This window comes from Paralichthys olivaceus, chromosome 4 (genome assembly GCF_024713975.1).
Source record: "Paralichthys olivaceus isolate ysfri-2021 chromosome 4, ASM2471397v2, whole genome shotgun sequence".
NCBI classification, from domain to species: domain Eukaryota; kingdom Metazoa; phylum Chordata; class Actinopteri; order Pleuronectiformes; family Paralichthyidae; genus Paralichthys; species Paralichthys olivaceus.
Window position 1 is genome coordinate 27,124,540 of NC_091096.1, and position 27,185 is coordinate 27,151,724.

General features: G+C 37.2%; 1 protein-coding gene across 1 annotated transcript in view; it reads right to left on the bottom strand.

Moving 5' to 3' along the window:
* Positions 1-434: 434 nt before the first annotated feature.
* Positions 435-27,185, bottom strand: part of arid3c (AT rich interactive domain 3C (BRIGHT-like)) — a gene marked incomplete at its 5' end in the record, with an annotated part of 64,366 nt that continues 37,615 nt past the window's right edge. Inside the window, 6 exons of the mRNA XM_020103998.2 lie at positions 435-5,377; positions 6,455-6,544; positions 7,956-8,228; positions 9,615-9,859; positions 12,517-12,700; positions 21,565-21,637. Coding sequence (XP_019959557.2) covers positions 5,208-5,377; positions 6,455-6,544; positions 7,956-8,228; positions 9,615-9,859; positions 12,517-12,700; positions 21,565-21,637 — 1,035 coding nt within the window. The remainder of the gene's footprint in view (positions 5,378-6,454; positions 6,545-7,955; positions 8,229-9,614; positions 9,860-12,516; positions 12,701-21,564; positions 21,638-27,185) is intronic.

Consider the following 27,185-nt stretch of genomic DNA (forward strand, 5'->3'; position numbering starts at 1 on the left):
CAATAATTTATTGTTCCTCTAGCCATGGATTTTTCTTGTGAAGCACTTTGTAACTTTGTTTAGATAAGTGCTATACGAATACAGTTATTATTATTGTTATTATAATATCATTTTCACTAACACCAAAATTTACACAAGGAAATGTTTCATTTCACTCTCCTCAGCATCTTAAGACACTGCTGCTTCATCTGGTCCATTTGGGGCCATTTCTTTAACAAATATTCAGTAGTTGTCAGGTTTAACCAGTTTTACCAGTCTTCGCAACCTAAACCTTATTTGATCTGCTGAAATGATGGATTGTGTAGCCTGCTGCTCTGATTTAAATTGCGTAATGAGAGGGAAATATTTAGAACTACTCAGAAAGTATGTTATTATGGACAGGATCATGACAAAAACAAGAATGAAAAAGAAAGCATTTCAATGATGTTAAAAGCATGATTTTATTTCTAAATCCACTACAAGTCAAAAGGCAAAACAGGAAAATCACCTTTTTTTTGGTATATTTTAACCCCTGAGCACCACAATCCAGCATTCCCATAACGAACTGGATTAATCCAAAAGGGAAATAAAAGAAACATTCAAAGCTTCATACAGAGCTTATTAAAACGACGAGTGTCTAAAAACTACCAGCATAGCACAGATCACATACAATGTAAACATGTTGTTGATTCATAAGTCAATTCATTTATTTTGTTCATACAGAGCTGTAGCTTTCTCTATGCTGTCTGCTCTGCTGTTGGTTATGACCTAAAATCAAGTATTATATTTATATAAATATATATATAGATATATAGATATATATATATACACAAAGAAATTAGGTAACTGGAACCAGGACAATCCAGAACCTGGTTATCAATCTGACACTTGAAAGTATGCTTGAGGTCTAAAGTGGGAAAAGCAGCCTCTGAATGCATTTATATCTTCTGTCATCTTAATGATCTCCTCAGCGTTCTTCAACACAGAAACCCAACCAACTGAGGCCCCTTGAATCTTTTTCCGTCTGTCTGTACTGTCTTCAATGTTAGCAAATGTTTTCTCATTAAAGAAACTGTAAGGTTTATCTATAAGATTGTAAGTTTTCAACCTTGACATGTAAAGTGCCTCAAGATAATGTATGTTGGCTCTATACATATACAATATATCTAATTAAATTGAAACTCAAGAGTCATGATCCTTCAGTTCAACTGGTTAATGGTGACACTGTTTCAGAATTCAGAGCACTGTCTTAATGATGTCTAACAAATAAAGTCTAATCTTTTTTGTTTTATATTCAGCTGGTGACAAGCACCAAAGTTTGGTTGTTGCTTGTTGAACAGGAACTAGGGAATTGTAGATGATTTTTTCATGCACAGTTTTTATGTCCACAGGCTTCTACTTTATACTATTAAGAAAGGCAATCTTTTCTAACACAGTTGTTTATTTGGACTATGATTGAACCAGATGAGTGTTTATGTTTATAAAAACTGAAGAAATCACCTTACATTGCGTGCCTAAAAAATATCTCCCACTTCATAACTATGTCTATTAATATACAGTAAAACTGTTATCTGAGGTCTGAGAAGACCTGAGCTCTGCCAGGAAATTGTGAACACAACCATGGCTGAAACAATAATCCACATTCTCCACTGGGGAGGTCTATATACTCCAGGTGCATGGATAAAAATTCAAGTCCAATAACATTGATATTGATTCAAGGATACAGCAACAAATGCATACATAAGGAGGTGATTGTTTTTTGTGGGCCTCTGTTTTATCTACTTGCACAAATGCTCAATTGGTAAAGAACAAATTTGAGGCTCCACTGACAACTGCTGAGACAGCTCATCTTATTGGCTGACGATTGTCCTATGCTGCATGATTGTGTTTCAACATCACTATCTACAGTCACAACATTTATTTCTAGCTTAATCACCCACAATCAGCCTGGAACATTACACTGTCATCACAAAACAGCAATAACTGAGTGAACTGTGGCCAGTCTGCATGAAAGATTCTTCACAGTGAGGAGGACAGTCACTCTGAAAAAGCTGTTCTTAGATCTGTATAAATTGTGGAACTACAAATGTTTGTCCTGGATGGCATCATCAAAATTCCTCTTCCCTTGTGAAGGATGAATGTGCTCAGTAAATTAACATCACACTGTTTTTTTTCCACAAGTGGACATTTTGGCCGGATGTTTCAAAAATCAAAACTTAAAGGAAACATTTTTCTGTTTTTCTTTCCTCTAATGGTTGTTAAATAGCTCCTTCCTTCACTGCTCCTGCAGCTCCCAATATGCCTTGTCAGTAGTAAGGACGATACTTCTGATGCCATGTGACATCAATTGGCAGATTTGCATTACACAGCTAGCAACCAATCTGGGATGACCCCTCACAAAGCTGCATAAAGAGAGAATATAGGTCAACATTTTCTACGCATGCCGAAAACAGTTGACTAGTCACCACAGAGTGGGCCAGTATCAGGAAAGTAATACATTTTCTGAAAATCAGCATGTAAACCTATTCAAGTAATGACCCAAATTAAAATTACAAAACAGAATATGAGCATAATATGTGTCCTTTTAAATCTTCGGCCCTAAAACTTACACTGACATTGTCACCCTCAGGTACCACAGCTGAAAGGACAAACATTTAACCTGTGATGGTCTTCCTCTCCATGTTTATGTTTTCATGCAGATTGGATTTGTTTTGAAAGGCATCACTACTGTGTGCATTTGTTTTGTTGTGCGAGCACGGTACCCAACATAAAAAGCACTTTGAACATGTTTAATTCTCTAGTATAACATACTACTTTTCTTTGACTGAAAAGCATTTGTATTCACAAAATCATGGATATGAAACACCATGAATACACTGGCAATTAAAATTGTGGTTATATTTGTTGGCACAGTCTATAACAAATGAGGTAGATGTGTATAAAATATCCCCTTCTTTGGTATAATGACACACACAATGAAAAAAAAAACATCCAGGGATCTGTTGAAGTAAAACATTGATTTTAAGTGGCTGTACAATAAAAGTAAATGAAATTCATGAGGTATATCTTGTATTTTACTATGACTATATACAGGTAGATTGAAGAGGTATCTGCATTCAAGAAGACTTGAAAAGGGTTTGCAAACAAAGTGGTGCACCTGAATGCAACATTAGCAGGATCACATATAAAACATAATAAATAAAATGTGGAAATAAATGCTTTAACAGACTAAATAAAAATCCATATATGTTAAAACTTTCTCTCACGATAAAAAAAGTTGTATATCCTTATGAAAGCAGAAATAGGAAGATGAAGAAATCAGGATTCTTTTCACAATATAAACCACTGTGTGACTACTTCCTACAAAAGTGCTTTACTCTTTTCTCAATCCCACACATGGACTTTCTTGAATAATTTCGGCCACATTTCCCGGCCAACATCACATCACATTTGTGCTTCTGTATTATTCTTTGAACCACATTGCTCATATTTTTGCATTGTAGTGAACCTGACTTTATTTACTGAGCATTGCAGAAGGCTGACTTAGAAACAAAAAACAATGCCATCTTATGTGATGCAGCTCTTCTGCACTCAGCCTCAGCAGAGATTTTGTAAATATTTGTGAGCACAACCATAACAGTGGAGCAATGGTGTTGATAAGAATATTTACCCTAATAAATGAGGAAAGTACCAGACCAGAGCAATGCTTATCATCAAATACACTTAACCTGTGAATGTCACTGTACACTGTGGTAGACAGATAGGAAAAGGAGATTTTTAAATAAACTTTTCTTGTCATTATAAGAAACATACTCTGTCATCTTGACTAACAAGCTTGTTTTGAAAATTATTTATATTTTAATATTTTATCTTTACTTCACAAATACTTAAATATAAGATCAAAACAACAGGTTCATTTATTTTGCCATGATAACAAACAAAATGCTAAACTGGAAAAATACTAAACTAAGCAAATGTTGTCAACAGCCCTCCATAGAAAGGCCTCCACACACATATAACACATACATCTACGCACGTAATAACCCTTTGGTGATCCTTTCAATTGTGTTCAATGTGTTTTATAGCTCAGATTATTTGAATGTCCTGTATGCCATGTAATATCAACATTTTAGTATACGAAACCTGGTAATCCAGCTCTGTGGCATGAAGTGGACTGAGCTCTCAGAGACTCTCAGGATCCCTATATTATCTGTGTGTCAAGTAGCAACAACCCACTACTATGTACCACAGAAACATATAAATAACCTTAATACAAAGATTCAATTTAAAATGAATTAATGAATATTATGGTTAGATGGCACATATCATGAAACAAAAAATTATCAGAAGTGACACACACAATACTGGATGGCTTCTGGGACTCTGGGCTGACTGGTTTGAGGGATGTATGTGAGAGGGCTATGTGGCTGGCTATGTTTGGCCTGACCTGACCAGTTAATCTGACCCCGATGATATGTGTATGCATATTACTCTTTAGACAGACTTGTTTGTTACTAGTGAATAAAGGTGTGTTCACCTTATTTGCATGGTTCCGTGGGCAACTAAGAGACGTAGCTCTTGATTTTCTGTGAACTCACTGTGTGTGAAAGAAGATACTAGTAAACTACTCAATAAATAAACCCACATATAAGATGATTCACTTTTACTTCCAATGTTCCTGCATGGGTGTACACACATTCCTTTATCTAGCTTTGTTCTTAATACTATATTAAGACATTACCCCTAAGCACAATACAAAGTAATATGCACTTCTTACACAGATCATCAGGTCTGATCATTGGTGCCAGAGCTTACTGAACATTGATGCTAATAGATTTGTTTTCTTCTTTGGTATCAGCTGTGAGCAATGAATTTCTAGATTTTAAAAAAGCCTTCAAGCATCAGCTGTTACTTGTTGCTGAAGGTTATCAGTCCAGCTGCCTCATTATTTAATTGTAATGGTGCAGAAGAAGGAGTCTTTGGTTAATGGGTGATGGAGGTGTGGGGATAAGAATGAGGATAAAATGAGCAGATCTCTTATCAAAGAAATGTGTCTATAAAAACAAGTTTGCTGCTTTTCTATTTGTTTTTATGTGACTTACAAGAAATCTGACTGAGTGGCTGGAGAAAGGTTTGCCTGATGATCATGTCTCCAACTGCTTGGTGTCTTTGAGAAGAAAATGGCTTTATATGTGGAGGTGATGAGGAGGTGAGGAGAAACAGGAAACTCAGGGGGAGGAGTTTCTGAGTCCATGGAATGAGGAAGAGGAGCAGGACGAGGAGGAGCAGGAGGGCTGGAACTGTGTGGGACTGGTCTTTCCCTGAGTCTTACAGTGGCTGTGTTTGCCACGATGTCCTACCATCCCTGCCATGGGCGAATGTCGAGCAAACAGGACACCTAAGGAGAAAACATAGATTCTGATTTAGCATCAAACTTTTACTATTACTGCCATACCCTTCAAGCAGCCATCATTGAGTGTACAAAGAAAACCTATTTTCAAAGAAATTTAAACTTAAGTGAGTAAGGTAATCCACAGTTTATTTTTCAAATTCTCCTACTGTTTGTGTGGTAATAAAATGCAGAATTATTTAAATTATTTGAATTTCTAGAATAACTTAATACCTATTCACTTGAACACATGTGAACCTTAAACTACACAAAAAACAAAGGACATCCTTTCCTTGATTACCTTAATAAATACTGGCGTTCCCACTGCCTTCAAGGTTTGAGGTTACTCATCCCTTTGTCTTATACCCCATCTACACAGAATGAGTTTCTCACTTTTAATCAGCACTGCTGTCGATGTCAGTGATGTCATGTCATGTAAACTTATCAGTTTGAAAATGAGGGAAGCATATCAAAATATATATTTAATTTTATGTCATGTACTTTTATTTCCAAATATCATTATCCTGTCTGGAATTATTACTGATATTACTATCTTCTCTGACTATACAGCATTTGTCCTTCCTGTAAGAGTTTTCATTTCCTTTTTTTTTTACAATTTATTTTATGACAGGTTTCAGTGAGTGTCAGCCCTTGGCAGGATGACTTGGATCAACAACATTGCCTCTCAAAGAGTATATCTAGACACGATGTGACAGCCACAGGGCTTATTCCCTGACATGAATGGCTGATGTAAAGTCAGAGAGGCAGCACACACACACACACACACACACACACACACACACACACACACACACACACACACACATACATGCACAAACTCTCTCTTCTCTCTCTCTCCCTCCCTCTGTCTCTCTCCCTTTCAAAACAATAAGCTTAATCGACCCTGAATCCACAGCCCCAATTTTGAGATATTTAACTTTTTTAACTATATTGGACTGCCACTTCATTACGATGGATTTTATAGCAAAGACATCAAATTGCGTAGAGGACTAAGCACCAGGGTGCTGCTATAACTTATTGAATTTCCTGCCTGCAATTACATCAGCAAACGGCCCCTCTATTTACCTGTGTAGACAACTCCATTTATTTCTATTGACATGTTGATGCTGCTAATGCCGTTGGTAGACAGGTTCAATGCGGTCTCTTGTCTATCATCTGTCAAGAGAGGAGGCAGAGAACGAGAGAGAGAAAAACTCAATATGAGCATTTAGAAAGGGAACAGAAGAAGCAAGAGGAGCTCCCCGATGGAGTATTGGTGATAATTCAGAGAGTGACAGGATAAGGAGAGCTTTATTAAAGAGTCCTGGGGAGAAAGAACTGTCAAAAGGTGTTACAGCCATTTATATATGTCAGCTATGGATGAATCCTATCGCGACACACAGTTGGAAAACTAGGCTGAATAAATGTAACACGTTCTGAAATAAGAGAAATGTCTTAAGAAAACAGACTACACAGAGTTATCTCAGTGAACTGCTGTTATATCAAACCATCTGTAAACATACATTTATCCATCTGAGTGCATCTAGGTGGAGTCAAATAATAGTGTTTGAATGTAATCTTTAAATGACAGTGTTTATAAGTGAGAGCTAGACCAAGACGACCAATGTGGGAATTAACCTGGGAAAGATTCTCACTGATTTTCTCATCACGCATCAAGTTTAAAGCCTATTATTATGACTAATATGAGAGAGGCAGTGATGCAGACATAAATTATATCACGCTTGAGCAGATAGGCCCCTTATTCTTCCTTTAGCCTTCATCATTAAGTCATATGTGACTTATGGCTTGTCATAAGCCATGCTGGCTACAGCCAAAGCCCAGCCAGATGGGCATTTGCACTTACAAGAAGCTGATTCTGCCTTTGGTCCAAAAACATTTCTCCATAACATCTGTGGTGCTCAACTTCAAATTATACATGTTTTATGATGAAGAGATCTCATTGTAAAATCACTAATGTGCACATTAGAAGAGTACATTAGTGATTTTACAATGAGATCTCAGACAGCCTATTTGACAGGGCCATTAGCTGTTTTTGACACACCACTCACTGTGAAAAGCACACTGTGACTTCAGTCTGATAGAGAGGAGCAAACAAACTCAATGTTATGGTGACAACACATTTTTAATTAAAATCAGGTTTGCACTTGTTGACTGTTTTAACACAACACTCAGTTTTGATAGATGCATATCTTGAAAAAGTGAAGTACTTTATACAATGTGTTACCATCAGAGTAAAGGAAGATATAACCCAGAGATTTTTTAAATCGTTATAAAAATACTGAATATTACATATTAATAGTATACCTTAGCCTGTGTAGGAATAAACTAAGGCTCAATTTACTTGTTGCTTATTCCTCTTAAGCCTTAAAACCAAGCAGAAAGTGAGGAAAAAGAAATGACCACACCTTGGTATTGCTTCTGGAAATTTGGGAGTTTTAACAACCAAAATGTACATTCTGCAATGTAAAAGGAAAAGTCCTAAAGTCCTGGCACCAGTCCTGTATACGACTGAATGATTACCAAATTACCATACACAACATACTCAACCCTCTAGTGAGTGTCTCACCTCTGCTGTTGAGTTTGATGTTGAGGGGTAACTGAGTTGCCACTGCCAGCAAGTTCTGCTGCAGGGCATGTTGCATGATCCTCTGCTGCTCCTCTGCCACCATCATCATCTTCTTCTCTGGTGGTTCACCACTTTCCAGTTTCTCTCTGAGCTGCTCCAGAGCTGCAGCCTGTATGGCTGCTGCCTGGGCAGCCAAAGCTGTTGCGTGGTGGCCGCTGGGTGACAAATGGAGGGCCACCCGGCTAGGCAGGCAGCTGGCCATTATATGCTCCTCTGGAGAGAAGAACAATATGAATAATCTGTCTCTCAACAGACACTACCTGCTTATACAGGTCTAATATGCTGTATATGACACATTTTTCTTTCTTGTTTTTGTTTTCTGACTTTAGGTGGTAATGGTTTCCTAAAATGTAATACATACTGCATTTTATTTATAACAGTGACAATTCTTGCTGATATCAAAAAATGTTTTTCTTGCCACTATAAATACAATCCTCTGTCACAATATACGTGATCACAAACATCATTGATTTTCATGTTACCTACAAAGGCGTGATACATTTAAACTGGTTTACAAGAGAGTTCCCACACATTATGTGAACATTTATGGAAAACTATAGAATACAAGTTTAAGGTCACCTTGGGCCCTGTAGCAACCAACAAAGGCGCATATAGGACCAAAGATATCCCATCAGTAACTTGATCTGGGCCTATATAATGCTGGTAATTATTTATTTTGATGAAATAATTGATGTTATTAAATGTTTTAACCTTGCATATAAAGTACAGTCTTAACACTAAAATAACTATTGTCTGATCTTTAGCCAAGGTTGATGTCTTCCTTGCATGCTTCACAGACCTGCTGTTGCAGATCAGGACCTGCAATCAAAGACCTCCAATGCTCTTATGAATGGATGGATTTAGTTGCTGAATAATCATTCAACAATTTCTCAAAGAGAGGTTGTAATCTGGGTTAAGAATAATGTGCAATCTTTCCTCTTAACAAATTATTCAAAGGAGAAAATAAATTATTTTATTATCATTAATGTGGGGTGAGAAAGACATGTTTAGCAGACTGTTGCGTGTGTGCAATTTGGTGCAGATCAAAATAAAAATCCAGATGTAGTGAACTCAAATGTGGTTTCATAATTAACTCAGACCAGGGAATCACAACTACAACTCCATTTCCTCTGTCACTACATCGTCTGGACCAACATTTAGTCCCACAAAAAGAGGTGTTCTCATGGATCAAACAGACCATGTATTGGTTTGTTTGTAAAAAAAAAAATTTTTTTTGATTTTCAGACCAATTCCCAGAAGTTGAGACAACATAAAATAACAGAATTATAAAAAGAAGTGCCTTGTATGATTTCTTCTTATCTACATCTCCAAACATATAATGTTTGAACCAGGGAGGTAAATTTTCTTAGCGAATACAATAACCATAACAGCACACTAATGTCAGACACATGCCCCTCTAACAAGTATAAGCAGACAAAGCCCATATAGGTGATGACGACAGGACACATGTACGTCATACAAAAATTTAAAGTCTGCTCCCTGAATTGTAATTTGAAACCAAGAGTAACACATGTATACAATGTAACCATGTACTGGATATGCAGATGTGAAAATGCCCTTAGTGTTCTCATATGTTACCTTTCTTGATCACAGGCACCTGGGAGATATGACCACTGTTATTAGAGACTGTAGATAAATGGGACATTTGCATCTTTGGTGGGGACAGGAGGGCGGGGGTGCCCACAGGAGAATAGTTGAAAATGGAAGAGCCATAGCTCTGCCGACGGCCTTCCCGCCGGTTGCTGTCGATAGCTGCCTGTAGCTCTCCAGGGGAGCTCAGTCCCCGCTTTTCACATTCATACGGGTAGAGGTACTTCATATACCTGCAGGGAAGGAGAAGAAATATTCAGACACTTACTTGGCCTTTTGTTTCTGTGTCACTCTCTCCCATTTGGTTGATCAATCATCAATCAATTGTTTTGGTTCCAAGCACAGTTTACAAATGATAATGCATGACAGTGTGTAAAAAATGAGCCAATAGTTCATCTGTGTAGCAGTGTATTGTGAACCATATTACTAGGAAATATACAGGTGCAAAGGAGATCGCAGGTGATGCGTAGACGCTCTCTAGGAGAAAGTTGAGGTGGATAGATTATTTGAGCAATAACATGAAAATTGTTGCTTATTGTACCCATGATAATTCTACAACTTGAAATGCATGTTTATTACTGTAGCCATGATGATGAAAATCCTCTGATCTTTAATCACACATAATATAAGCATTGTGTCACTTTTGACTGCATTTTTAAAAGCTTCAATCAGTGTGACATCTTGCATTTTGGAAACCAAATTGAGACTCAAATTCCAAAATTGGAGGGATAGAGAGAAGAAATACAGAATCACACACTCATTAGTATGACTGTTGGTGAGGTGTGGTTTAATGCCCACATGTTTAAACTGGACAACCAAATATATCCAGAATGAGAAAAGTCAGTTGGAAATAATCTTCACATACATGTAATTCTGAGTGTCTGCTGGATATGATTTGATTATATGATTTCATATGTGCTGTCTCCTGTCTTGTTCACCATCTACACCTCTGATGTCAAGAAGAAGAAGGGAGATGCTACACAGCAGGACAGACTGGTGAGGAGAGCTGGCTCTGTGGTTGCTACGAAGCTGGAATCCCTCATATCAGTGGCAGAAAGAAGGACCCTAAACAAACTGCTGGACATTATAGAAAATACTCACCACCCCCTGCACAGCACACTGACTAGGCAGAGGAGTACATTCACTGGGAGACTGCTGTCTCAGTCCTACTCGACAGACAAACTGGGGAGGCCTTTTTTCCCCCAAGCCATACGACTGTACAACTACGCTCAGATGAGAAATGAGAGTGTTTACATACATTAATCACCGACATCTGTTACTAGGCTGCCAGACTGTCCCCATCACTGACTGTTAGCCATTTGCACACTTGTATTTGTTTCTGTACATATGTTCATATATTTATCTTTATTTGATCTTCATATTGTTATTTCTCTTATCCTAGTTTTATTCTTGCTCTGTTATCACTGTTTTTGATATGCTTAACATCTGATGAACCATAATTTAAAGGCTATGTTAGTCTAATGCACAACTTTTGTATGGTTTTGTTTATTTATCTTTAAATCTATTTATATTTGGTTTCAGTACTCAGGCTCAGTTACTTTTGTTACATTATTCTACTTCTTTTACCTCAAATTTTCAATCATCCTATGCTTAAAATATCTGTATTGTCAATATCTCCATTAGCGCATACTTCTTTACAGTGACAGCTTTGCAGTAGTTCTGGTGGCTAGACTATCTTTATACTGCAAAAAGGTGAAGATAAATAGAGCTGATTAGACTTTAAAAGTCTAACTCTTTTGGTTACATCGAGTGATCTAACCTGATCTAGCTTGTTGCCAGCTGCTGATTCCTTTGTGGTTCTGCTCACACTTAGAGGAGCCCATGTTCTGACTCTCCAGCTGACTTTCTACAGCTGTGTGTCTGCACTGTGACTAATGGAAATATGAGTACGATGGTCATTGTGTTAGATTAATCGTGAATCATATGAATAAGTTGGAATGATTGACAAATTCAAATGTGTTGCATTCTTTTAATATCTTGTGGGAAGCCACAAATTACTGTACATATATGCACATCAATATTTTTTTATTCATTTACTGTTTATGATATCTTTGCCACTTGCTTCTGTAACATGTGTATTTATTAGATTTCTTGCTGCCAACTTTTACGTAGCCTGGGACCACAGATGAAAATTATTATTATTATTAGTAATAATAATAATAATAATAATATTGTTGTTGTTGCTGTTATTATTATTATTATTATTATTATTATTATCAGTAGTAGTGGTCGTAATTTCAAATAATTGCAAAACCATTATAATCACCATATTCACCACATTTAAATAATTTGAAAAAACAGCTCTAAAATGATGAAAATGAGAATGTCTAGTCATTTAAAACCTCTGTGGATATTGTAGATTATCATTCAGGTCAAACACACTTTCCTTCAGTCCGTGAAACATTTGTATCTTTAAGAAGATATGCAGTAAAGTTTTCACCTACGGACAAATATTTAATTAAAAGACACTGTTAATATTAATGTTTAGTTCTTGTGAGGAATGTACAGAGTGCAGTCTAACAACACTGGGGATCCACATAAACTGCCAGGCCACAGACAACATTAGAATTACCATGACTCATAGCAGGGATTGGCTGGTATAGACCATATATATGATGACTGTGCTTCTCCACTATCTGGACATTTTATAAGTCTTTGAGAGGAATTTAAAGAAAATGCCATATTTTAATCATAGTAGATGAATTAAAGCCACACAGATCTAACCTAAAATCCCCATATTATTATCATATAACACCAATGTATCTTGTCTGTATTAATGTTGGACTCACTGAGAACACTTGGTGTTAGAAGAGCAGTGTGAGCGCAGGTTATCAAGCATCTAATGGTTATCATCTGTGCTTGTACTTACTGTGTTCGGAGAGTGAAAGCTGCACTAGTAATGGAGGTAGGAAGGTTAAGGCCTTTGGTGATCTCACGCCATATTTTCTTATTGATGACTTCCACTAAGCCGCCTTTTTCTGTGACAAGCTTGTAGAGCATGTAGAGATCCAACACCTGCTTGGCCATGATAGGAATCCGATTTACTGGAGTCCCTGCAGAAAGCAAACACAATATCCACAATCAATTCCATTAACTTTGGTTCCTCCCATCAATATGCTTCTACACCTTCTTATAAGGCCAATTTATCTCAAGCCAGTCAAATGTCTGACAGCTCTGTTAACAGCAAGAAATATAACTTTCAAAAGTTTCTTATGTTGTATCTGTATATCGACCTGCTAAATTAATTAGAAATGTATGACTTCTATGCCATTATTAAATAATCCCCGGAACATAAAGAAATACCTACTGACAAAACTCTGTTAGCGCATGTAAGACAAACAAAATGCTCCAAATCAATTGTTAACAAAATATACATAAATAAAAGAAATTTAAATGAAAGGAAAGGAAATCATAGATTAAAATGTCTCAATCTGTGGAAAATGGGACTGCCAAGCCCTTATTAGCTAAATAAAGGTTAATTTGTATTTGCAACTTAATGTGAAGCAATTAAAAGAGAACGACCAGCTCTTTGTGATGATTCCAAAGTGGTTGACCCTGAGATAATTAACCTGCATTTTGCTGATAGAGTTCCATTGTGGCCATCGGATTTACCATAATAGCGATCAATAGCTGCAGAAATATAGTGCAAACAACAGCAGTGGGTCCTATACAGTGAGGGGGGAGCAGAGCTCTGAACTATCGTCTGAGGTTGTAAAGCCACATCAATTAAGGCCAGTAATTATGGCTTCATTTTGTGGTGCTGGCATGTGAACGAATGAGACACTATTAAAGCAAAGAATTGATGCACCCCTCTCCTCAAAAGACAAATAGCAGCAGTAGGTCTGAAGCCATAGTACCTCAACATCACTCTTTAGAAGAAAGTGCAGAAGAGGCTTGATTTGGACAAAAATGACTTTAGTGTGTAATTAGTCAAGTTCCAAACAGTGAAAGGTGTAACAGTACAAAAGAAGATAAAGCTCATCAAGACAAATCTAATCTTACATACTGTCACTATTTATGAGTAAATGTCCAATTTGATCATTCATGAAAGCAAAGTAAATGTAAAACCCTGACAAAAAACATATCGACAAATACTTTAGTATGAGCAGCTCCACAATGTCCCACATCTAAAAATATCCCTCCAACTCTCTGCTGATTCTTAAAATATGAACACTGACCTAAACAATATGTCATGGGCTGGTCAACCTGCAGCGTCTTTATCATCTACAACAGCTGAGAAAATGTAGGTTCTAAAGACTGAAAAGTCCTTTGACAGTGGTGCTACTGAGTGAATGAGTGCAGCACTCACTACCATCCTGGACCTGTACACAGGGTGGAGAGACATAGCACACTAGATTGTGACTCTGTTAATGAAAAGTCTGGGGAACCAACAGTCTATCTTAACTCCTTGGCTCACCTCGATACACACTCAATGTACATTTTTAAATCCTTTCTTGTTCGATTTCTTGTTTTACAATTACGTACAACCCCTTATCATCTCAGAACATATGATTAAATTGGTAAATTGGAGACAGTAGAGTAAAACAAAGAAGTAGAACTGAAGAGGTTTTAGCAAGGAGAGGGATGTACAGCACATCCTTCTCGGCACCGGTTTCACAACTTATTTTAAATCCTGCCAACACATTCTGTCTTTCTTGAATCTGTTTTCATTGTGAATCCTGTGTTGTGCATATCAGGAACTGAAATGTACTTGAAAGACACAGACAAGGATTAGGTGCCAACATCTAAACAAACTTTGAGCAGAGCCTTTTAAAAATATATTTTATTGAAAACCATATTAAAAAGTATCCACAGAACAAAGAATAAGAGAGAAACGAACAGTGCTCACTTTTTTTTGAAATCCCCCCACCCCCACCACATCTCTGGGTGACAAACGCAACATAAAAGAGCAAAACATGGAGGAAGAAAAAAAAGAAAAAGAAAAAACACCAATAAACGATTAAATTAAATAGAGAATAAAAAAGAGAAAGGAAGAGGAAACAATTAATATAAATAATTTGAGCAGAGCTTTTAAAGGTAACCATAACTTCAAACCTCAACTAAAAGCTGCAGATCTGAATTGTGATTGAAAGTTTACTTACTAAGACAAAGCCTCCATCCTACCTCTACAGCTCTTTATTGCCCAAGGGCTCCTGTCACCGTGATGATCAATACAACTATTATTTTGTTGAAGACACAATTGCCGACCAAATGAAGATAGAGGCAATAAATAAAAGTCTTAGCCTTTGTCTGACAGAATCTGAGGAGAGACAAGCGTCTTAAAACAAGATTTATGTGCTCTCAATACTGCGAGTGATGTATTTGTCTCACTGATTCCCTGAAAGAGATATAAGGAATAAAAGAGCAAGGATGGAGAGCTTTGTCAGCACAAAATATCTAATCAGGCAATCTATCATAATGAGTAATGGTGGACAAGGTGGAAGAAATTCACTTTGCACAGCTGTATTCAGTGAGTCCTTCAGCTACTAAGAGAAGAGGAGCATCAGCACCTCTAGTAGCACAATAATCATCTTTATGGTTGGCTTCATCGCTGACATGTTCACTTTGCACTGAGCCGATAATGGGATGAGAATTTCTCCTCTTCATTGACTTTGCTCTTTAAATCCAGGAAATGTACGATTATTGCAGCATCACAGGGGAAACCAACTGTTCATCTACCTCTGTTTGACCCCCTAAATTAAGGCGTAATGCACAAATATCACCACGACATCGAGATTCAGGCCAACAGACAAACATGCGGTAGCGTCTGTGAGTGTGACAGCACGAGTGGGCACACAACAAATACTACATTCTTACCATGTGAGCTACATTTTTACCAAGCATACCTTATTTCCATTATTTATCTATTATTATTATTTATGTTCCACTATTTTATTTGTTGGCAGCAAGAAAATGGTAAAGCAATTCTTGACTTTAATTAGAATGAGATGAGTCAAGTCATGTTCCATGTAAACCTGTTAACCTAGTTGGTACGTAAAAGATCTTTGAACACAAGTAACACAAGGTAATCACTACAGATATATTAGATGCTTTTGAGACTAGTAAATAAAAATACATAAGATATTATAACACTTTGACACACACATGATGCTTCTGCTGTAATTGAAACTTTAAAAATAAGTTAAAAATACGATAAACAACAATAAGATCAATTTTATGGTAAATGGGTCAGGAGAAATACAAAACTAAATAAAGACTAGGGGTTCTGAAATACTAAGAAGTAAACAAAATTGCACGATGGTAAAAAGTCCAGAATTTGTTTAGTGATCCTTTATACTATGATATATATACAGTGTAACTATATATAACTAAAAGTTAACGAAAACTATTTGGTTTTGTGCTGAATTGTAGATTTTGATTATTACCTCTGCCTTTGTTTTGTTTGTCTGTCTGTTAGTTAGGAGGATTATGCAAAAACTACTGTACTTATAATCACAAAACTTGATGGAAGGATGTGGTATGGGTAAATTCAATCAATTGTGGTAGCAGGGGTGCACATGCACGTAGAGGAACACCACTGCCACATGCAACATAAGGCAAGTGACAGATACACAGACTAAAGAGTGAAAGAAAATTTCTCACGTGAGAGAGAGAATTGCATTGCATGCCACTCACGGGTACATGTACAACGACGTGTGACTGTTTGTATGGACTATAACAACTTTATGAATCATAATCTGGTTTATTGCCAAGTAGGTTTACACATACATGGAATTTGCTGTGGTGTGTTTGTGTAATATAAATATTCAAATATAAAAATATGGGAAAAAAATTACAAATTAAAAATGATATAGAAAATACTATAGCAGTAATGTGTGTACCAGATTCATTTACAGGGTTACATGTAATAAGCAGGAAAGGGCAACAAAACAACAGATACTATGGAGGATATCTGAATGTGCAAATGAGCAGAAAAGCAAAAATAAATCAGTAAAATAAGTAAAACATTTTTTTTTTTAATTATGAGCAGCATTTACATTTTTGTGATAATAAGTATCTAGACATTGTCAGCAAGACTGTAATCATGACATGCCAAACCTAAAGAACACTCTTTACTATCTGTGTGAAGACTGAGAAGAAAATAGGAATGTCAACTGAAAGGCAAAAGCAAGCTTCAGCAGCAAGTAGGGAGGAATATTTAGTGTCAGACCAATCGAACACTTGGTCATTTTTTACAAAACTCTCAAGTACCCTTTTTCTTCTACCACATGGTATTCTTAAGTAATTAAGTGTGGACAAAAGTTCACTTATTTGCAAGGAAAGTGCTGATGGTAGTCCTCAGAGATAAAAATCAATTAATAATAACCCTGGGGCAACAGTAAATCACCCTGGATATTTATCAGCACACAAAGGAGACCATCACAGCCATTGTCTGCTCTGCGTTTGATGGAATCTCTCTATGATGATTTCATGTATCAGCTTCCAGGCAGAAAACCAACGCAAGAGTGTTCTCATTATCTGCAGCATGATTCAAGAGTTACGGATCCTCTGACAAGAGAAAATATGTCAATAAAATACGGTGCTAAATCGCTATCACAGAGGGAAAGGAATAGATGTGAACACAGCACATCTATACTTCTTGTAGGAAAAACATGTAACAATGTATATTTTATAGAATCAAGCACACACTTGAAACAGTTACATTATAAAGGAGATGTGGCTTAATGTCTAGAAATACAAATATAAGCACATTTGTGGAAACTTTAAATGCAAATATACTGTTACAGTCGTGTGAAGACCCATTATATCAATACAACAATATTTACATCCAATTTTGAAAATTTTAATTTTGATTAGCTACTACTCAAACCAAGCCAAGTAATGTCCAATGTATGGCTTTCATATCTGCAAGCCCACAAGGGTCTTTATGTCTGCAAAGGCCTGTGCATTTGTTAAAATCAATCTGGATGCTTGCCTGTTTCAAGGTTCACACTGTATGAACCACACACCACATTCTTGGCCCTAATACTTATTAAGCAGTACAGCTCTTCTATCACGCTCTCATTATATTATCACCTTATTAAGTTTGTAACTGTTAGTGTCTCCTGCTGGCTACATAGATAGAGATATTTGTTTTTTTATTTCATGAGCTACATTATAGACTCACCTTTTTTAAATAACAGTAATGCATGTTGATATGGTCACACATAAATAAGTAGGAGTGGAGGGGAGATATATATATATGCTGAAACCTTTTTATATTGTCATCTACATCGTGACTTCATTAACCACATGCTGATAATTTATTGGTTGATGTAAATAAGCGGTAGATTGTGTACTACTTACTGGCAAACGTTGATGTCTTATTACACCTTTGAATATGATGTAATTTTGTGATTGCATAGTGATGTCATGGTGATATCATTCCTTCCATATTATCATGACTAATGTTCTAAAGCTTTAGGTTGTGTCCATACGAGATACCCGTAATATTCTTTATTAAAAATGCATGAAATCATGCATATGATGGTGAATAACTTTCTAATGAGTATAAGCTTCAGAGTGTCTCGATAGCTTGATCAGTAATGAATATAAAGTGTTTTACAAACCATACTTTTGTTTACAACCAAGTTAAATGAAAATCCATCCATGGATAAAGTTTTTTGTACACACCAGACACACACAATATTATTCAAGAGACTTTACATCTGATTCTCACATTCAAAAACAACAATTATTGTGCTGCAATTATGAATAACATCATAACATCTACAAATATCACTCTTATTATTTTCATGATAACAACTAGTCAGACAGAGCTTAAATATGACATTACACAACTTTCCCTGGTGCCCCCCACATCTCTCCTCCCCTTCCCCATTTTTCCCTGCTGACCCAAACCAGTTGAGGCAGATGGCCGCCCAAATTGAGTCTAGTTCTGCTAGAGGTTTCTTCCAGTTAATGAGGGAGATTTTTCTCTCCAGAGTTGCCAGAGTGCTTGCTCATTGTGGGAATCTCTCTATAATACTGTAAGGTCTCCACATTACTAGATAAGTGCATTGAGATTATGTATGTTATGATTTTGTACCATGCAAATATACTTGAACTGAGTCTAGCCAACCAAAAATCTACAATATTAAAGCAGCACAGTATATTTGACACATTTAACAAGAATTTCTGGCTAGCAGGCCCACCGGGCCAGCAACATTGATTGGGATATTTGGAGCAGTCCACTCTCATCACAGTTGTCAAAGGCTGACAATGGAGATCTGCTTCGCACTGACAATGTCTCCCTACACTAAGTCAAAAATCAATCTCTAATTGAGCGCTCTAACAACAATCTATACTGTCTCAAAACCCAAGTGACCACCCAACTCATTACTTCATCAAAGTGTGCTTTCCTAAAGATTTCACAGTACACAGCTGGACTATGGTGAAATTGTAGTTTTTGGGAGTCATCATTTTCCAAAATACAGCCGATGCGACTGCTTGCAGTATAATACGTTTATGCTCAAATACAGGCAAAGAGAATTGTACTGCTGAAACCAAAGTTATTAATCCGGGTAACAATTTAGTAAATATTAAAAAAATGATGAAGAAGCATGAAAAATGCCAACAATTCTGGAAAATTGTTGAATTTATAATTTTTGGAAATTTTGTTTTGGTGTCAGCACTTCATTGTTAGTTCAACCATATTTATCTGGTGATTTTGTTATTGTTTGTCTTAATATTAGCACAGTATATTTATACACAAGCTTTATAGCTTTATTATAATACCTAGTAGCTTTCTAGTTCTTTCTGTTCTAAAATTGTATGTGTGGGATAGTTATTTATGTATCTTTAAATTTTTTGGTGGAAATTCAGGCTGTATTGGATATTGTCGATAGATGAATGGATGTGAAGGACGAGGATGAAGCTGGATGAAGGATATGAAGATATGGAGACCAGGGTTATTATAGTTAATGAAAACTAAGACTAAAACTAGCAATGAAAAAATAATTTAGTTAACTGAAATAAAAATAAAAACAACAATTACAAAAAAAACGAAAACTAAATAAAAACTACAATGAACAATGCAAAACTAACTAAAACTAAACTGAATTGCAGATAAATTCAGCTTTGTTTTCATTGTTGTTTCGTTTTCTCCCTCGAATACTGCCTGTCCTGCGGTAGCTGCTAAGCTGCTACCCTCCCTCCAGAGGGTTTCAGACCATTTCAAGTTTTACTTTTGATTTACCTGCAGGTGATGGTTAAAGAATTAAATTAAAGGACTTGATAAACCATATTTGGTGTCACATATTGTATCATCCTTTTTCAGCTTCTACAATTCAAGGCTTTCTTTTAATACCTGGAAAAACTAAAACTAAGACTAAAACTAAATAAAACCTAAACTAAAACTACAAAATCACTTGTTGAACTAACTAAAACTAAACTGAAATAAAAAAGCAAACTGAAAAACTAAATGAAAATGAAAACTAATGAAAATTTAAAAACTATAATAACCTTGATGGAGACTCAGTGTGGGGGTTCTGTCTCAGGCGCATTTCCACCCATGCTGATGTCTGACCCCCCAAACAGAAGATTCCCCTATCGGATGGCATCAGAGAACCACTTTTGATTCTAACCTTTTTTTTCAGATTGTGGTTGAAAATTGTGGCTGAAAATGGTCGGACTGGTATGGGTGAGCATACAATTCTGAGAGTCTAAATTTTGGAAATGGAGGTGATGGAACCTGAGGTCAGAGAAATCTTTTGTAAGAGTGGAGAGCCCAGAGTGAGGAGGTGAGGATAATGAGGTGACAACGACAAAATCGCAGAGAAGATGGAGTGTGCATGGTAGTCTGTAATTGCTGGTGAGAATCCAGCATTGGGTTTCTGAAAGTTAATTTAAATTAAAATGTTGGTGCTGCTTCTGCAGCTGAAATAGAGGCGGACAGAAAAATTATATGCACCTTTCCAGCAAACACCAAAGTCTGGAAGAAGGGGCAACACTTTGAAGGCGCTGGGGATGTTGGCTTTTGAAAGCCAAGCACTATGGCCTGCCAAGCAGATGAGAGTGATGGTGTGGTTGATTGTTGCATATCACATGGAGAAATCGGGTCTGGGAATGAGACTGTTAATGCTTCAACTGTGAGTCGAGTGTGGAAGACAATTCTGTTACTGGAGTATTTTCATGCCAATTGGACTGATGTGGAACTCTTGAAAAGGAGGACTGTTGAATTGGCTTATCATGAATCTGTCCTTGACCTCTTTAGCCAATATGAGGTTCAGTTGTGGTAGGTTGTGGCAGATGTGAGAAGTGTTGGTAAGTATCTCTATACCAGGATGGAAACCGTGTGTGAAGCCATTAATGAGAAGGAGGACAACTGTCTGAATGATTTTGTAGAGCTGTGGCAAGAACATTTATTTTCTTAACAGGTCTGCTGAGGTGTTGTTATAGTTTGTCTGCTGATCTGGTTGGATTGTGGGGGCTGGTGTTACAGGCATGGGTGCCTCCACAAAAGGAGAAAAAACCCAGGACTTTCTTTTGCTTAACACTTCACATCCGTATCACCTAAATGGCAAAATATTTGCTTAAATTGCACAGTAAACCAAATAACACAGTTTGTTGTGGTTGAACATGGGAAAAAAATTCATTTTAACATTAATAAAACTCATAATGCTTGTTCTGACAATTCAGATGGTGTCATAATAGTCTGTTTCACTGTATTGAAAGTCAGACAGGCAGGTGAAGAAACTCTGTATAGAACAAGGAAATCAGAAAAACAAAACATGACATTGTAACCTTGTGCTCCTAAAATGGCCAGTCACCTGGCAATGCCTTTTATCCTCTGCTGATGGGCTAACTTCCTCACATCATGCAAGGGTCTGAAAACAGATCTACTTCTCCAATAAGTGGGAGAAACAAATGCTGTTACTGATCTTGTTCTTTATCTTCTAAAGTGGAAATAACTTACCCCGTTTCTGCATGAAACTGAAAAGGTCATCTAGAAACTCTTTGCGCTTTTCATCATCATCCAAGTCATATAACTGAAAAAGAAAGAAAGGACGAATGAATAATTTATTCAACATTTTCGCCAAAGAAAATCAACATCTTGCATCAGTTATGTTTTGGGAGTTTCCTGAGTGTTGTTATTTCGGATTATGAGCATAGAGCTTATAAAGTTTGACGATGAGTCTCCACCATCTCCCAGAAATTAGGGCCGAAATATCTCAGATAGAAATGGTGTCATCTTGATGTCGTTTGAAGCCTGAGCATATGCAATAGAGGGGATGAAGCCACAGTAGCAAGGGTCTGCCGATATTCATGCTCTACCAATCATTAGACAGTCTCAGTTGTAAATCATGATATTTTAGCCCATTTGTATGATGTCAATGATCCATTGTTTAGATGTTTGATTTTAAATTACCACAGGCATACCAACCTTGCCTGTCAGAGCAAAGTAGTCTTAGAACAGGAGGTAAAAGCCCTAAGGGCACAAAATGCTCTTCTCCTCCAGGAGGTTCAAACGGCTAATAAGAAAGCCCTGCACTATTTAGAATACCTGCACTCAGTCGAGTCAGATCTTTGTTTACATAAATCGGGATTGCTAAAACTAAAATTTCCCCATGTCAGTCATTTAGCTGATGTGATTCAGGTGTTAGAATCCTTCAGCTACTGCCACAGCACCTTAAGCAAGACACCACACCACAGAGTTCTCTGTCATCAAACCTGAAAGTTTTCAGGTTATCCGTCTTTACTTCAACTGCAGTTAGTCATTGTTGAAGTGCTGACGTATTGTGGTGAGCGTATTGTGTCCATCTCTTCTCTCAATTCTGCTACTATCTGACTCACTGGTTTGGAGTCACATCCACAGTTGTACTGTTCTTTACACACACCTCTCCCTCTCTTAGCGACTTGTTAATTCAGAGTGATTTTCACACTACTCATGTCTGGTGTTAGCTTAGCAACTTAGCTTTAGCACCTAACAATGGCTTCTCCCTCGCACTCCCCTGCTCTCTCCTCCTCAGCACGCTTGGTATGCATTTACTCCTCTGCCTGCTTATTTGCCATAATGAAGGCGAGGATTAGTCATTTGGAATCGCTCTCTGCACTATGGAAAGTAGATCATTAGCTGATGAAGTGAGTCAGTCCCTGGTAGCCTGTGTGAGCCAAGTAGCTATAGCTCCTTCAGCCCCCCTAGCAGCTCCCAAGCAGCTGGGGGGCCAGGTCAGCTGGTTGACTGGGCTAAATTAGAAGTTTAGTCCTAAACCGAAGCCCCCAGTTCACCACCAACCTGTTCACATCTCTGATAAATTTTCCCCACATAGCGACACACCCGCTGAGGAACAAACTCTGGTTATTGGTGACTCTATTTTGAGAAATGTGAAGTTAGTGACGCCAGCGACCGCAGTTAAATGTTTTCCTGGGGCCAGAGCGGACAACATAGAGTCATATTTAAAACTGCTGGCTAAGGGTAAGTACAGTAAGATTATTATTCATGTCGGCAGTAATGACCTCCGACTACATCAGTCGGAGGTCACAAAAATCAATATTAATTCGGTGTGTACATATGCAAGGACAATGTTGGCCTCCATAATTTTCTCTGGACCCCTGCCTTATGTCACCAGTGATGGCATGTACAGCCGCACGTTATCCTTTCACCACTGGCTGTCAAGGAGGTGTCCAAATAACACGGTGGGCTTCGTAGAACTTTTTGGGGAAAACCTGGTCTGATTAGGAAATATTGCACTCATCCCACTTTAGATGGAGCAGCTCTCATATCCAGAAATATGACAACATTTATTAGACAGACCATCCCCTGACAATCTAGAGTGGAGACCAGGAGGCAGAGTCACAGTCTCACATGCTTCTCTACGCTTATATTTGAACAGTCACCCTCACAATATCCTATAGAAACTGTGGCTGCCCCCCGACCACCTAAATTCAATAAATCAAAAGTAAACAGGAGAGGGGTAATAAATTCAAACCTAATAAAAGTTAACCCAACCAATATATCGGTAACAAAAAACAGAAATATAAATGCGGTTTTGTCATATCAGGTCACTCAATACAAAATCCTTACTTCATCATATCGATCTACTATGTCTAACCAAAACCTGGCTGCAAAATTGTAAATATGTAGGTTTAATACTCATACTCCTCAAAGCACAGGCAGAGGTGGAGGTGTTGCAGCAATCTCTAAATCTGACTTATCTATCAACCCTCGACCGAAAGAAAGTTATAATTGAATGAATTCTGAATTCTCTGAATTTCTATCAGAACTAGTTCACCTACTATATAATCATTATAGTAGGTGATTTAAACATTCATGTAGATGTTGCCAACGACAGCCTTAGTTCAGCATTCAACTCAACAATGGACTTGATTGATTTCACTCAACATGTGAATAAACCCACTCAGTGTTTAAATCAAACTTTTGATCTTGTTCTGACATATGGCATAGACATTGAAAATGTAATAATATTTGCCCGAAACCGTCTTCTGTCTGAGCATTTTTTAATAACATTTGAATTGAGAATTATTGACAACACTGATTCTGGACAGACATTATATACATTATAGTATGTGTTTATCTGATAAAACTATGAACAAATTTAAAGAACTACTTACTTCTAGACTTATCTCTCAGCCATGTGTCAGTGCAATACAGGTTATCAAAACTTTACTCCCACACTAGTTGATAACTTTGTTAATAGTACAGCAGCCTCATTAAAAACATCCCTTGACGCTGTCGCCCTGCTGAAAAAGAACAAAGTAAATCAGAGGAGATTAGCTCCATGGTATAATTTTCAAACGTGTTTTAAAACAGACTAGAGAGGAAGTGGCGTTCCACTAATCAATATGACTTTCACCTAGCCTGAAAAGAGAGCCTGCTAAATTACAAGAAAGCTCTCAGAAATGCCAGAACCTCTTATTATTCATTATTTATAGAAGAAAATAAGAACAACCCCAGGATCCTCTTCAGCACTTTAGCCAGGCTGATAGAAAGTCACACTCCACTGAACCATCTATTCCTCTAACCCTGAGAAGCAATGATTTCATGAGCTTCTTTACAAATAAAATTATAACCATCAGGAAAAAAATCCACCACCTCCTCCCCATGAATAGCACAGATACATTGTCTTGTCCTGAAACCACAGATCCACCTATAGCACCAGATTTATATTTGAACCATTATTATGGATCTATTGATCTTCCTGAATTGACCTTATAAGTTTCATCATCTAAACCAACAACTTGTCAATTGGACTCTGTCCCAACTCGAATTTTTAAGAAATTAAACCTCTGCTTAAAAAGCCTATGCTTGATCGAGAGGTTTTAGGTAACTATAGACCCATACCAAACCTGCCCTTCATTTCCAAAATCCTAGAAAAAGCTGTTGCTAACCAGCTGTGTGATTACTTAGATAGTAACGCTTTGCTTGACAAATTCCAGTCAGGATTTAGAATCCATCACAGCACAGAAACAGCACTATTAGAAGTTACTAATGACCTTTTTAAGGCATCAGATGATGGACTTGTCTCTGTACTCGTCCTGTTGGATCTTAGTGCAGCATTTGACACCATAGATCATAGGATTCTGTTACAGAGACTAGAAGCACATGCAAGTTAGTCATGGAGTTCCACAAGGTTCTGTCCCTGGACCGATACCCTTCACTTTATATATGCTCCCCTTAGGAAATATCATCAGAAAGCATCACATACACTTCCATTGTAATGCAGACGACACCCAGCTCTACATATCTATGAAGCCTGATGAATTTAATCACTTAGTTCAGGAATGTCTCGAGAACACCAAGGCCTGGATGACCCAAAACCTTTTACTTCTAAATTCAGACAAAACTGAGGTTGTTGTAATTGAAACACTGAATGACCAGACAGTCACCTTGGATGGTATAAGTTTGGCACTCAGCTCCACTGTGAGGAACCTTGGAGTTATGTTCGACCAGGACTTGTTATTTGACCCACATATAAAACAAGTCTCTAGGACAGCTTTCATCCACCTGTGCAATATTGTGAAAATTAGAAACATCCTGTCTCAGAAGGATGCTGAGAAACTAGTCCAAGCATTTTTTACTTCTAGACTAGATTACTGTAACTCTTTATTATCAGGATGTCACAGGAAGTCTGTAAAAAGCCTCCAGTTGGTCCAAAAATACTGCAGCACGAGTGCTGACAGGAACTAGAAGGAGAGATCATATTACTCCTGTCTTAGCTTCTCTACATTGGCTCCCTGTAAAATTCAGAATAGCATTCAGCTACCAGGCTCCTCTCCTGTGGAACCAGCTCCCACTCTGGGTTCAGGAGACAGACACCATCTCTGCATTTAAAGTTAAACTAAAAACGTTCCTTTTTGATAAAGCCTATAGTTAGTTCTGGATCAGGTGAGTCCTGAACTATCCCTTAGTAATGCTGCTATAGGTTTAGACTGCTGGGGGAACTCCCATCATCCACTGAGCACTACTCCCCTTCTCTCTGTCTCTCTGCCCCCCCACATTCATCTTTTTATTTTAATACATGTCAATAACTGTTTCTTTTTTCTCCCATAGTCCCTCTCTCTCTCTCTCTCTTTCTCTCATTGCAGGTATCTCTTACTCCAGAACTGCAGGAGAACAACTATTATTATTATTATTATTATTGTTGTTATTATTATTAACAACAATTATTAGTAATAATGAATATATGAATTGTTACTGCTATCATTATAATCAATAATAATCAATAACTTATTTACACTGTTATTGTTTACATTTTAACTTGTCAGTGCTGATACCTGATGGTGCTCAAGTGTTAATGGTCTCTCTCTCTCTCCCCCTCTTCCCCCTCCCCACTATCGCTCTCTCTTTTCTCCACTCTTTTCCAACATTTTTCTGTGCACAACGCTCCAAAGATGGGACTACAACATTCCAGGATAGTTTAGCTTTAGCTTACCTTTTTCCCCTTTTCATGAACTGGTTACACAACTGGGCTTATTACTCTAGGCTATGCACAGGACTGTTGAATTTGATTCAAGTGATATTTGGTATAACTTTATTTGAAGGTTAATGTTAGTTCGGTTATGCTCTTCATAGAATCATAGAATCATAGAATGCAACTTCTCTAACCTGGCACCAACACCTCACACAGTGAGACTTAATCACTAACTAGGCTGTCTTTTCCCTTTCTCTGAAAGGTGGTGCCCCAAGGTATATTTAATGTTAATTAAAGTTATTATTTATTATGAATATTACAAATATTCATGTTAAGGTTTAATAATCACAACACAGCTAAATCTGGAAAAGCTGTCTTTTCAGTTTATTATGATAAACAACTTATACCACATTATAATATAATTTTCAAAAATGAATTGGCTGTGCCAATTAATGTGTGTCAGGGGTCAGAGTGAGATGTCCTCTAGTGAAAGGGATAGTGGTTTAATCTCCATCAGTCAAAGCAGAATAAAACTACATCAGAAGTAAATGTGCAGAAACTTTAATACGTATATGATAGCTCAACAGTGAAACTAAGTGGAAGATATAGAATTACGATATTTCAGTGCATTTGCTGAGGGGATTTAGTTTGTTTTTGTTGATAA